We start from the raw sequence: 14313 nt of genomic DNA, 5'->3' as shown, positions 1-14313 counted from the left end.
AAATGGAACTACAAGGTGCCGTTCCTGGGGTATAACATCTATAGCTTTAGTTATTTTGTGTGTCTTCCTATTCTCTTTTAGCTGCCCAGTCCCAGAGACCTACACCACCATGATTGAAAATGGAAATTCAAGAAAAGCTCAGTTGAAGCTGAAAATCTTTTCCTTTATCAACCACCCTGTGGTTTACCTACATTGCAAAATTCGTATTTGTGTGGAAACTCCTGAAAGCACCTGTAGGATGGTAAGGGGTTTGCTCCTTAAATTTAACTTTCTATGTGACATATGACAAGCAGTGCTCTAACTGGAAAATGAAGGGATAATATGTTTCCGAAAGGTGATGGTATCCTGTAAACTTCTCTTCTCCATTTTCCTTCATTTTTCAACTTGCAGCAGTGTGAAGTGGGGAAATAATATAGCCACAAGTAAGCCTCAGTCTTTATTTCTCTTTCCATTCCCTATGCTTCAGCTGAAGCATGGAAAATAAATAAAAAATTGGATGGCTCTGGGGGTGACTGGAAAAAAAGTACCATCTGATGGCCTTTGTGAAAGGAGCAGGTGATCTCAATACAAATCCTAGTGGACAGGTTCCACAGAATAAAAAACGGTCAACTAGCTGGTAAGGATGCAGTCTCATCAGAAAAGCCAAAGTTGGAATTATCAAGGAGACCGCTCTATCTTTTCTTGCCCAGTGATTATTTTCCCTGATCATGGTTTAGGCACAGTGTGAGGAAACTTATACTGTTGTTGCCCAAGTTCCCTGGTTTCTAGGGCTGTCAACCCAGCACCTTTCCAAAAGCACTTAAAAAAATGTAGTGAACCGTATCTGGTAAAGTTGGGCACCCATGATATTGTCTTCTGACTACATTCAAAGATGATCACATTATCTCTTTTTAGTTCCAGGTATGTGAACTGCACTTATAATATGTTGCTTGTGAAGACAAGATAAATTAGGGCTCTCTTTTTACTGTAGATAAAAGGATTTTCTTTTCTTTTTTTTTTTTTTTGGCTAAAGATCTTCTCTGTGGTGACACAATGTTTTCATTAGGTATTTGTCCATTATTTAATAGTTCCCTCCTTCTGTAAATTGCTCAACTTGGTCCCAGTATAAATCAAATGACTCCTCCTAGAAGATCAGAAATGGATAGCAGGAGCAAGAAAACCTTTTCCTGTCTCAGGTTACAGAGCTTTGTCCAGGGAAAAAGAAAAAGAGGAACAGGAAATTTGAGTGACAGATGGAAGGAGGGCTCTAGGTTTGACACTAATATAATTTTGAATGTTTAAAGTACCGCAAAACCCATATTTAAGTAAGTATTCAAACCATATAACTTCAATTCCTAATAACATAATTGAACAAACACTAAGATGATGAAGGCAAAGTTGCATCTATTCATACCAGGACTGAATTTGGACCAACATCTAGAGGACAATGGAATCATGAGCATCAAGGAGCATGAACGTAAGACAAACATACTTAGCTAGAATAGAGCATGTTTCATTCCTGGATCTCAGTGTCCCACAAGGAGTACATGTCACCGTCCCCATTTTACAGAGAGGAAGCAAAGGCACAGAGGGAGGATATGACTTGCCCAAGGTCACACAGCTGGTCAGCAGCAGAGCCTGAAATAGAACCAGGTCTCCCAATTCTCAACCCAATGTCTTTAGCACTGTGTGCCTTTATAAAGCACAGGTAATGCCAGACAAACTAGGCTGGGCAAAGCCTTAAAAATGCAGTGTAGAGAACAATCCTGCATTGGCCAACGATGGATGGACTAGAAGATCAACTAGCTTTCTTCTGTCTTCAGCTTCTTTGTTTCTGTAATATCCTGTGTTTAGTATAACAGGCAATCTAATGAACTGAGACACAGACAGGTCCAGTTTAAAGTACTGGTATGGATGTACTAGATGACCTAATAGAATGTCTCCATCTCTAATTTGTATGGCTGTTTTTTTCTTAATCCCATTGCAGAGTTAATGCATAAAAAGAATGCAGTAGATGTAATGTATCTTGATTTAGCAAAGCATTCAGTCCAATGCCTCTCAGAATATTACTTGCATATTTAGTTTACATTGGCTTGAATATGAGCACTATCGCACGCATAGAAAATTGGCTGAAGGACTACAAACAAAGAGTAAAAGTTAACATCAATGCGCTGAGCAAGGGTCTAGTAGAAGCTACAAGGAATAGTGATAGATCTGATTTTAACGTCTTTAATTATATAGATTGGGGTAGAGAGTATGTTAATTGAGGACCATATTCTGATCTCATTTACACTGGTTTTATGCTGATGTAATTTCATTGACTTCACTGGAGTTGCTCCTGGTTTGCAAGTGAGATCAAAATTAGGCCCCAGTTTGTAGCTGATTCTAAATTAATGTCTAGCACGATACAGCAATTAATCACTTGGACCCCTTTTACATCTTTCTTGTAGGATTTAGAAACTTTATTAATTTAAAGAGGAAAACTGTATCATCCCTTATCCCAAACAAAATGTATCCCGTATGAAAATGTAGTGAGTTTAGTATATTTTTATTGGATTTAAATTAAAATGATAAGCACAGAAGGCACTAGAAGACATCCGGCAAATCCAGTGAGAGGAACTTTTGGGAAACCAGAGGAGTTGTTGGGGGAGTGAAGCCCTCAAGAAAGTAGAACAGTGATGTGACAGGCACTTGAAAACCACTGGGGATGCCCAGAGAGTGCTTAGGGCACTGGGAACCACTCGGAATGCCAGAGTGAGGGTGGATGAAGGGTCACAAAGAGCCACTGGGAAATTGACAGGTTTCAGAGTAGCAGCCGTGTTAGTCTGTATTCGCAAAAAGAAAAGGAGGACTTGTGGCACCTTAGAGACTAACCCATTTATTTGAGCATGAGCTTTCGTGAGCTACAGCTCACTACTATTGAAGACCCAGTCCTGCGCTCCAATCTGCTTTATTGTGGGATTATTTGTCAGCCTGGCTGCATGTCCCTCCACGGGAGTGAGGGGAATAAGGAGCCCTCTTTCTCCTCTGTTGGGCTCCATATCTCCAGGCCCTGTGCAGCGAGGAAGAGCAGCTGCCACAAGCAGGTGGGCGGGGAGCATGTGAAGCCTGGGCTCTTCCCCCACCATGCGTCAGCTGGCACCCAGGGGAATAGAGCTATGACAGGAAAAGGGTAAGCGCCCCATGGAGCAAGGGAAAAGCAAGGATTCAACTGTGACTCTGAGTCCAGGATTGGTCCCTGCCCTATTCCAGTGCTGCTCCTTATGTGGGCTGGATAGCAAGACGTCATCTAATACAACATGACTTAAGTGAGAGCACGAGTTAGGGAAGCATGAAAGTGAAGGCTCACTATAGCCTCATACTTGACCTACCTTCTGCCTCCAGAAACATTTGCTCGCTTCAGAGCTGATCTGAGGCCTGGATTATTGCCCAAAAGATTGGAACTCACCTGTTCTCTCATCTGTCCTTGTCGCTCCCCAGTTTTTTGGTAGATGAGTCTTGGCTCTCTTAAATCTGGAACAGAAAAGAGTAGTTTGGGAGAAAAACGTTGTAGGACAAAGTCAGGACAGTAACATCAGGCACAGCCAGCAGCACAATAACAAATCAGAACAAAAAATATTACAATGATTTGGAACCATGAAATTGCACAATAGCTACCTATGTAACCACATGTTCTTATTTTAGGGCTTGTCTACACAGGAAAGTTATACCTGTTGCTAAGATGTGAATTTAAACTGATGTAGTTATTCCTGTACAACAACCCATGTGGATACTCTAATTCTAGAACAAGAGTGGCTTTTTGGTGTTTGTTTGTTTCATTTATGTGGCTTTGGAAAGGTTTCAAGGTAGGCAGGAGAAAGCTACTGTTATACTGGAATAAGCGTACCAATAAGTGGAGTTATGCCAGTATAACTATAGTGATCTAGTTGTACCAGTATAACTGGTAAAACTGTCCCATGTAAACAAGCCCTTACTTACCCCTACTGTCCATTTCTTCCTTTTTGTTTATTAAGTTCACAGGTTGCATCTTGCTTCAAACTAAACTGTAAACTTTTCAGGAGAGGGATCGTCTTATTACATGTAAACACAATGGAGCACTGATCCTGACTGAGGCCTTCAGGTGGCAACACAATACAAATTATTATGATTCATAATAATAGTAATAATAATACTCGTTAATAATAATATAATGAGGAACGCTGTTAAGAAAGGATGCTGAAGGCCGTGTAGTGTGCTTTGGCTTATTTTGCAGATCCTTCTTACATGCCCTAAGAGTGCTGGAGAAAACTTAGTAGTACACACACTGTATTGCTTAAAGAAAATTTTGGTAGACATTCTCCTGTAGCCTTTTTTTTTAAATAGACTCAACACAACTAGCTTTGTCCCAAGGGTCTGTTCACAGAGGTTTCTTTTCAGTGTTCTGATAAGCGGATACTTTTTCCCGGTACTGTTCCCTGATCTTTTTCGGTTTGTTATAATGTACCAAAGGTTAGCGTTGGGAAATAAAAAAAAGCTCTGGTCCTGGGTACTGCCTTCACTAAATCAGCAAAAATTCCTCGTTCTTTAGAGGAGTCATAACAAGACTTCATATATATTACATAAGTTTATATTATAAATGATCAGGGTTTTGTAATTGTTACAGAGCTGCCGAGATATTCGATCCCTGAAAAGTGGTGAAATTATTGCCACACACAGATCATCCTGGGGGCCTCTGTGCAGAGCCACTGGTGAGTAATGAGTAGATGGCTACAAAAAAGTTACCCAAGCTAATTATTTAACAGATTCTGTTTTACTGATGGGTGAACTTGAAAACCTTCCTTGTACGGCATAAACCCCCTTGGCTGAGAAATGGGATGGTCAGTTGAAGCTGGGTAGCAATGACTGGTATCTTATGGGCCAGTCTCTGCTTGTTGCGATGCAGCAATGGTCATACACTGGTGGGGGTGGGTGCATGTTCTGTGCAACTCTTTTTGTGCTAGTGAGGAGGTGGAATTAATTGCACAGAGTAATGGGGATTTGAACGGCAATGTTCTGAGTCTGCTCAAGTCTTATACTGCAATCAGCTTTTGTACAGTGCTTCGACTAGATTCCTTCTAGAGCACAATATGTTAAGCCCTGAGGGCCAAATTCAGAGATGTGCTATGTAAGGTGATATAAGTTAGGTCTGTTATGCTCCCTTCCACCCACTTTATTGATGCTGTAAAGGAGGAAAAGTTGGCACAATTTACATATTGAAGAACTGGAATAAGGTGTAAACTAGGGTGGAGATCAGTCTAATTTACACCTCTTCTGGTTCCTTGGCTAATTAGATCCCTTAGAAATGGGTGGGGTGGCCAAAAGTCAATCAAATGGAGACTGAGTGCCGGGGGGGGGGGAAGCAGGGAGGAGTTTGTGTACAAGCTAGACCTTGCTCACTACTCTACACCCCATCTGAACATGACGCTGAATGTTCTTTTTAAGTGCAGTTATTGCCCATCATGGCATTAACTAGTACTTGCCCCCCAGTAATATGAATTGTATCTCACATGATGTAAACATATTAATTTTACAAATATGCTTAATTACTGCACATGAACGATAGGACTAAAATCAAAGAACATTCTGCCTACAGGGTTATGCTGAAGCTAGGGCAGTAGCTCAGAAATGTATATATCACTATTATTATTTTAACAGAAAATGCCTAGAGCCACATCCTCCATACCAATTTGAGTACATTTATCCTATCACAGTCAGTAGTGGTTCTGCACAAGTATCTAAAGTCAGGATTTGCTCTAACTCACAGACATTGCCATGAGAATAACTGTTCCAAGAGGACCGAATCAATGTATCAGAGTCCCGTGCTCTTACCACTGCGTTGTGCTACTTGATGCATCCTAAATTGCATGCAAGATTGTAACACTCAGTTGGCTTCTTAATGTATGAACAGATTCCAGGGATTCAAACCTTTCCCTTGTTCTTTCTCTAGATGCCAAAAGTGAGAAGGCACCTGTGCTAGGAGTAGGGTTCATCATCCTTATCGTCATTGCTGTGTTTGTTTTTGTGCTGGGAGCGGCGGCCCTTTTGGTTTTCCAATACCAACGAAAGACGGGGAGATACAACTTCAAAATCAAGTCTGACAACTTTAACTACCAAGTGTTCTATGATTAAATATTTCCAATTTATCACATGTAAGTACTAAACCGTGATCAATCAAGTTTTAAACCGCTCAGCCCTTCCTAAAATGGAAACTGTGAAATGCTTACAAATTTGTCTTCAATAACTTGAAGCATTTTTTAGTTTAGTGATGTGGACAGTAATTAGATAGCCAATAGGAAACTTCCCATCCCCTTGCAACTGTGGATCAAGGGGAGTATGGAGCGTGCAGCTCCTGTGTTTCCTTCCTGCACCAGAGTCATGATCCAAGTAGGTCCTACATGGCCGTACTGGGGACAGGTGTGTTGCTTCCCCTTATCTTCTTACATGGCCTCATAGCACAGGGGTGGGCAAACTACGGCCCGGGGGCCACATCCAGCCCTCCAGACATTTTAATCCGGCCCTCGAGCTCCAGCTGGGAAGCAGGGTCTGGGGCTTGCCCCGCTCCGGTGCTCCAGCTGGGGAGTGGGGTCCTTTGGTTGCCTCCCTGTGATTGGATTAAGGTGCAGGCTTGGGGGAAGGAAACAGGGTGACAGTGTGAAAAATCAGGATGGGGGTGGGGGGTAATAGGCACCTATATAAGACAAAGGCACGAATATTGAGACTACCCCTATAAAATTGGGATATCTGGTCACCCTAGCAGGAAAGGGGGCGTGGCCTGAGATTCTCTGTGTGCCATATTCTGTTGCTGAGCTCCATCAATTATAGGGCTTGATTCTCATTTACACCAAGGCCTCTGGCAAGTGTAACAAGGCCTTGGTGTAAATGTGATTCAGACTCATAATATGTATATATAAATAGCCTAGTATACTCTAAGCAGTACACTGTCTAATAGCTCCCTTCTGGAAGCTAAGACAACTAAACAGTTCTTTGCCACTTACATATTAACTTTTTCTGAAGACTACTGATCCCACCTCTCCAGCATGATTTCTCTGTTCTTGTCTTCTAGCTGGAACTCGTCTCAACACACAGATAGCAATGGTTTTTCTTCGCACATCATTTTGCTCCCATTATCTCTCATATCTCTCATGATCTGTTGCAACATTGAATCCCCAAAGTTAACAATCTCTACAAAATATGATTATATTCCTCCTGATCTCTTTTTTGCTGTCTGTTACTCACCAGAGCAGTCTAATTACAACACAAAAACTATATGGTAGAGCTGCATTTTAAGTGGCTGTGATCTTCTACATGTAGTACAATTGCAGGATATTTGATTGGGTACTCCATTGTATGAGGCAGCAGTTCAGTTCTCAGCTGGATAAACTGGGACCCAAGGCCAAGAAACAGCATACCGCTCCTCTTATTCCCATTTCACAGCAAGTGTACCACTATTTTCTCTCTTCAAAATATTTATGAATAGAACTTCTCCTTTTCTCTCCCAGCTCAGTTGTTCCAGTTCCAGCTATGTCCAAGATTCTCCTGCTTAAAAATCTCTCTCAGCCACTTGCAGTTCAGCTCCTCCATTTTTGTTTTCATGGTCAATTAGGAAATATCCTTTTAAACATTTTGATCACTGTATTTTCTTCTGTTGTTGTTATCTCATGCTCTCCTGCATTGGGTTGATTTCTTTCCTGCTGCACTGAAACCCCCTATTTTCTAAGGTGGAGAAGGAAACTTAAAAAAGAAAGGCTTAGATCATCCCCGTGTAAGGAAAAATAAGCACTGGGCCAAGAAATGTGATGAGTTTGATAAACTGTATAATCAATTGCTTGACCACATTTTGGTTTGTTATGAAATATACTCAAGAGACCAAATAGCCAAAGTAAGTCAGGTTATTAATGTCATACAGGAAAAAGATTCTATAAGATGTCAGGCTCTGAAGAGCAGTTCTGTGCATTCACCTTACACAGAAGGTGTACTCTGTGAAGGTACATTCCTACTTGTTTACCAGTAAAAGATACTATGTACATCACCTGAAACTGGATTCAATTAACCTTGCTTGTTTCTGATACCCTGGTGTATGCCTCTATTTTTTTTCTTTCTGAACCCATGCATTCCAGGTTATGATTCACTCTCACCTTTGTTCTGGGTACATGCATTCCAGGTACTAAGGGGCATGAGGACATCTCATAAATCTGTGTTAGGACGAATAGGTTTGTTGCTATGAGGAAACAATATATGTCCTGATACTGACAGTTTTCCTATCTAGTTAGCCAAAGCTTACTGCAGCTAATGTAAAGTGTTATGGAATCCTTAGCATAAGTGAACAGGATTAGGTACAAGCCTGTTTGGGATATATAACTGCTATGTTCATCCTTAATAATATGTGTACTTAAATGCTTGGAACATAGATGGTGGGTAGTATTATCAACATCATATATATGTATGCTAGTCAGCGTATAGTAATCATCAAGTTTCAAGTTGCAGGTTCCTGCTACCCATCTTGTGGAAAGCATGATGATTTCCTGCAAAGTGCTGGCAAACACCTTGGCCTTCCAAACCCCAGGAGACCTAAGAATAGTGGGGAAATGAGCGGGATCTTGGGTCACCTGTAGAAGGCTAGGGCATTTGTGCAGAGGTACAATATGTCTCTCAAATGCTTTAGTCCAATCCCTTCTCCATGGCAAGTGGCTTCTTCAGGAGCCATCATGACATGATCTTCCCTCAACGGCCTCAATCCCTGACCTTACAGATGTTTCCACAACATGGAGAGAGATGCAGCATAATAACTTGTAACTAATAATGATGGTAACTTTGCATTTGGATTGTTTAAGAAATGTTACTTGTGGAGTGATTTTAGTTAACGGTACCTGTGTCACACGTTTGCTTTGATCGATTATGGTGGACATAGTCACAATGAATCCAATGAATTCTGAATCCAATGTTTGCTCCATGCAGAGATTACAGGGTGAGGTTCTATGACCTGTGTTATGCCAGATGCCAGACTAGATGATCATAATGCTCCCATTCTGGTTCTAAAATCTAAGGATCACTTGAAGTAAATTATCTCTGCTTTTGACCCAAGATGTCTTACAAAGCATGCAAATCTCCTTTGTATCATCATTCCATAAATCATGAGTGAATTGTAGAGAGACAAGGTGGTTGAGGTAATATCTTTAATTGGACCTCTGTCTATTGGTGAGAGAGACATGCTTTCAAGCCACACTGAGCTGTTCCTCAGGTCTAGGAAAGGAACTCCCAGCCTCACAGCAAAATGCAAGGTGGAACAGATTGTTTCCCATATATAGTTAGCACCTACTGTAGCACCTACAGTAATTCAATTACTGAATTGTCGTCTGTGGATCAGTTTCAACAGCAAGTTAGATCCTAGTTTAAAACACTGCCTTGGCTGATGATGGGGCAGTGAAGATGCAATGTTTTGCAATCTTAGTTTGATGAACGTACCACTAACTTTTCATCTTATAGAAGTTTCTTTATTCTTAGTAAATTTGCTCTGAGCATCACACTGTATTTGCCTTGGGCACATAGTGAAAGAGGAAACTATTTTAATATAAATATTTTTTAAAGTTTGTAGTATTCGCATCCTAAACTGCTCTCAAATTTCAGGGCCAGAGCGTCAGCTTTTGACTTCAGTGGAGCTATGCTGATTTACAGCTGTGGAGGATCTAGCCCACAGTTTTTAATGAAATGGGATAACTTGCATTTGATATTTAGCATGCTGAATGGAAACTATTGTTGTGAACAGACACAAATCAGATATTATGTAGCCTGTTTTGATGACTTAATAAATGCAAGGGCTAAGCTTATTTCTGGTTTTTTTTAATGTAATGACTTGGTCACAAATTAAGAATTGCAGAATGTCCTGAAGCAGTGTGTTGAGTGAATGTGGCAATGTAAGTTGTATGCAGTCTACCTGCAGTCGTGTAGGTCCCAGGGTATCAGGGACACAGGGTGGGTGAGGTAATATCTTTTTATTGAACCAACTTCTTCCTGACTGTTTCTGAACAGCTGCTCAAACATCAGTTTAATGAGTATCAAGCCAAAATATGTGACTTGTGATATAATGCAAATACGTATTGCAATTGCAAATTATTACATGCCCAGACTTCTGAAGGGGGTATATCTTCAATACTATATGAGAGAGGCACAAAACCTTTGTTTTATGTGTTAGGATTTTCACAGAGTCAAAGACAGTGAGGTAGAGTTGTGACGCATCCTGGGGGTACCCAGGGTTGTGAGGCACTTCATTACCACCTGCCCTGAGTGTGAGGAAAGCTTGTCTATGACTGCCAGGGGTCAGTTTCCCAATGCCACCAGCCACGGGCAACGCAAGCCCTCCCTACTAGGCCTCTGCAGGCGCCGCTCTCTCTTTACAGGTAGCAACAGGCACGCTCCAACCTTGAACCTTCTCAGCTTCTCTCTCGAGTGTCCAGCTCCAGGTCCACTGGACACTCACAGGATTCACAGATGTTCTGCTCCCAGAGAAGCAGTACAGCCCAGCTTACTAGTTTCACCTCAATCACTGCTCTGCTTACCACACAGCACTTATACTTCAATTCACTATGGACGTATGTAAGTGTATTTAACAAAGAATAGAGATTCAAGCAGTAGCAAGTATAAGTATTGGAAACAAATGGTTACATATAAAATAAAGTCATAACATGTATTCTAGAACCTAGACTTATTTAACTAGGCACTTTCATGTCTTATAGGGCAAAGCTCACCCAAAGTCTTCACAGCCGGGCCCGGCTGTGATCCCTCCTACATGAGATGAAACATTTTGCCCACTTGTATCCTAGGTAAAGGATCCTGGGTGTCTCTTTTGCTACCCCAGGTATAGCAAAACAATCCTTTGATCTTTGTTCATAAACTGGACACCCTCCTGCTGATTGCTCCTTCCTGTGGATTTTGCCATCTCTTGTAGATTTCACAGTCTTGATTAGCTTGTGGCTCAGTAGTCAAATAGACCCCCATTGTGAAGTGGACAATACACACACTGACCAGACAGCGAGATAAGTGTCTGTTACCCTCTGCCTGTACCTCCTCATTACCTGGCTCCGCTCCAAAGGTTTTGAGAATGTAATATTCAGTATAGATCTATAACTCCTTAAATATTACCCATAAATAAATTTTGCAATGATCATAACAAGCAGTGGGCTACTGACTCTCAGTAGAGACCCCACATATCACTCTTTGTAGAACTAATGTGCCTCAGGATATCCCTATAAAGCCCCATGCATCCACTCTGCCAGGTTGGATCAAGTGGGTCACAAGTGGATTGTCTACTGACAAGCAGATTCAATAATACCCTTGCACTGTGGTCTGGCAGTAGGTGCTTCGCTGAATGTGTGGATCAACCAATGGTATGGCAGAGTGGAAATATGTCTCATCTTCCTCCACTCTCTTGCCAACCGACTGAGTCCTGAGGGCAGGTGGAGTTTTTGAGGCAGAAGTTACAGCAAGTTCCCAAAATCATCCATGCTGAGATTTGCAAGGCGAGAAGCCTCAAAAGTCTCTGCAGGCTTTTTTATAGATTCTTTTCAACCAGCTAAAGGGGTTCACTTTGCCCTACTCTTCTTTATTAGTAGACTGGATATGATAGAGACACGGGCAGCTCCTTGTCCATCAGTCCATCTCCTATCAAGTCATCACTGGGTTTCTCTCACCTATGTGTAATTATTTTAATACACCCGCTGAAAAAGCTGTAGGGCCAGATAGTTTTCCCTGCTGCTCTGTAAAAGGCTCATCCAAAGACTATTGAAATCAGTGTCACTCTGCTTTGGTGTCACTGGATCAGGCCCTGAGTGTCCAAGGGCAGGGAAAGGCATAAGGACCCTCCCACCTCCTTTCCATTCCTGCACAACAGTGGGGCCCAACAGCATCCCCTGCACTGCTGGGAGGTCATGACTTCTACAGTCTCTTTGCACAACACTTTTTAATCTTCACTAAATTTCAATTGTTAGTATTTGATCTCTTGTCAATGCATTCTTCTTCTTCTTCTTCTTCTTCAATCTCCCTCTTGTGCTATGGCACATATGACTATTTGGTTGGGAAATTAAGTAGGGTGTTACAGTAGGTTCCTGCACTGCCCTTTTGTCTTTGTCAACTTAAATCCAGGTGTTACCCAGTGATGCAGTGAAATTGATGGTCTCATCTTAGATCCCTATGGTCAATTATCCACTTCACTGCCATACAAGTCAGAACTAATATCAGTTTCTGTTCAAGAACAGCTCCTGCCAAAAAGCAGAGCTGCTAGCTGCCTCTTTGATGCAGTTTGGATTTTGTCCACCTTTTTTTTCCTGTTAGTAGGGCATTCTATGAGGCCTATTAGAACTATGGCAGAAACCCATATAGAAATAACACTGAGGAGTTTTGATTTGACATCTTAAATTTTGTCCTAGGAAAATATTTGAGTCAGCTGTATGTATGTCTAAATAGTCCATTTTTATTGGAAATGATGGACATAGCAAGTTTTGATGTACAATCAGTGTGCCATTTTGCATATGCACATTAATAGTGTATTCTAAGGACAAGAAGTTATTGCCAACCTTGTGGGCATAGAGAATAGTTGAAATAATAAAAAACAGACCTGTCAATGAAAATATGAGATTTGAGCTGTTTTTTAAATGTCTGTCTGGAAAATTCCCTTCTTTGCTGGGAAGGAAAACAAAGTAGAGAGACCCAAAAAGTTTTACTGTAATTGATCTTAAAACATTAAACAAAGGATGCAAAATACATTCTCGTCACAAGCTTAGAGTAAAAGAGCCACCTAATGGTTGGTTTGGTCGTACAGACAATTGTATTATGCAGGGGATCTGTCTGTGAGGGCTGTACTCAGCCATAAAACCAAATCGCACACTCAACGAAGAGGAACAGCACTTACCAACCCTTCTCCTTTATAGACACTCTTCTTCTACTTCCTCTTTTGTCATGATCCTAACAGGACCTCCTCATTCCTCCTCTCTGTGCTCATGCTCTCAGTAGGTCTCCGTGGCCAACTTCCAACTCCCTTCCCTCTGGCTGTCATATGTTTCATATCAGGACTTATCAGGTTGCCGTGTTGTGCAAAGTGGCCAGTCTATTGAAAACATCGGGGCTTTCCCATCTGATGCACCCTTTAGTTCCTTGCCCATCCAACAGAAAGCTGAGTGTCTCAGAAATCTGGGTGCTTTTCACGTAAATGCCTTCTCAGTCATAACTTCTAGTGATGGTAAAAGTCACATGGCATTATTTCTGCGCCCTGATTGGATGACTGAATCTTTAAAACAGGAGGATAATGAATGACAAGGAGCCAATAATACACTTGTAGTATGAATTTTCAAACTAATAATTTGTGCTAAAATTCCTGAAAACTTTGGGATTTGAAACAAGCAATCATCTGAATATATGCAAGTAACGAATGATGTGAATCCACAAATAGCAGCAGGACAAAATGTTGGCTCATTTATTCACACATATTTGTAAATCTGTTCTTCATTATTCAATCAGCTCCACTGTGAAATGAGTTAGTGATGTCACTCTAGTTCCTAAAGCCTGATCCTATCAGGTGCTAAGCACCTTAAACTCCTATGGAGTCAGTGGGAGTGGAACGTAATTAGAACCTTTTAGGTTCACGTGCCTAGTGAACAGATCAACCTATCTCGGAAAGCACCTTCTGGCTCCCTTACTAGAAGTCTCAGCAGAAAGGCAATGAATTAGACAGGAATGGAGACTGACTTACCCTCTTAGCCCTGGTCTACACTAGGACTTTAGGTCGAATTTAGCAGCGTTAAATCGATGTAAACCTGCACCCGTCCACACAATGAAGCCCTTTATTTCGACTTAAAGGGCTCTTAAAATCGATTTCCTTACTCCACCCCTGACAAGTGGATTAGCGCTTAAATCGACGTTGCCGGCTTGAATTTGGGGTACTGTGGACACAATTCGATGGTATTGGCCTCCGGGAGCTATCCCAAAGTGCTCCATTGTGACCGCTCTGGACAGCACTCTCAACTCAGATGCACTGGCCAGGTAGACAGGAAAAGAACCGCGAACTTTTAAATCTCATTTCCTGTTTGGCCAGCGTGGCAAGCTGCAGGTGACTATGCAGAGCTCATCAGCACAGGTGACCATGATGGAGTCCCAGAATCGCAAAAGAGCTCCAGCATGGATCGAACGGGAGGTACGGGATCTGATCGCTGTTTGGGGAGAGGAATCCGTGCTATCAAAACTCCATTCCAGTTTTCGAAATGCCAAAACCTTTGTCAAAATCTCCCAGGGCATGAAGGACAGAGGCCATAACAGGGACCCGAAGCAGTG

At 41.7% G+C, this 14313-nt stretch overlaps 1 protein-coding gene across 2 annotated transcripts in view; it reads left to right on the top strand.

Annotated features, from left to right (window-relative positions):
* The window catches only part of UMODL1 (uromodulin like 1), a 61020-nt gene extending 51227 nt beyond the window's left edge, over window positions 1-9793 (top strand). For both annotated transcript variants that reach the window (XM_073359875.1, XM_073359886.1), the window contains 4 exons: window positions 82-241; window positions 4622-4706; window positions 5945-6146; window positions 7061-9793. In XM_073359875.1, coding sequence (XP_073215976.1) covers window positions 82-241; window positions 4622-4706; window positions 5945-6126 — 427 coding nt within the window. In that variant the 3' untranslated portion in view covers window positions 6127-6146; window positions 7061-9793. The remainder of the gene's footprint in view (window positions 1-81; window positions 242-4621; window positions 4707-5944; window positions 6147-7060) is intronic.
* The last annotated feature ends 4520 nt before the right edge of the window (window positions 9794-14313 follow it).

This window comes from Lepidochelys kempii, chromosome 1 (assembly GCF_965140265.1).
Source record: "Lepidochelys kempii isolate rLepKem1 chromosome 1, rLepKem1.hap2, whole genome shotgun sequence".
NCBI lineage: Eukaryota > Metazoa > Chordata > Testudines > Cheloniidae > Lepidochelys > Lepidochelys kempii.
This window is presented reverse-complemented; position numbering and strand designations above follow the sequence as displayed.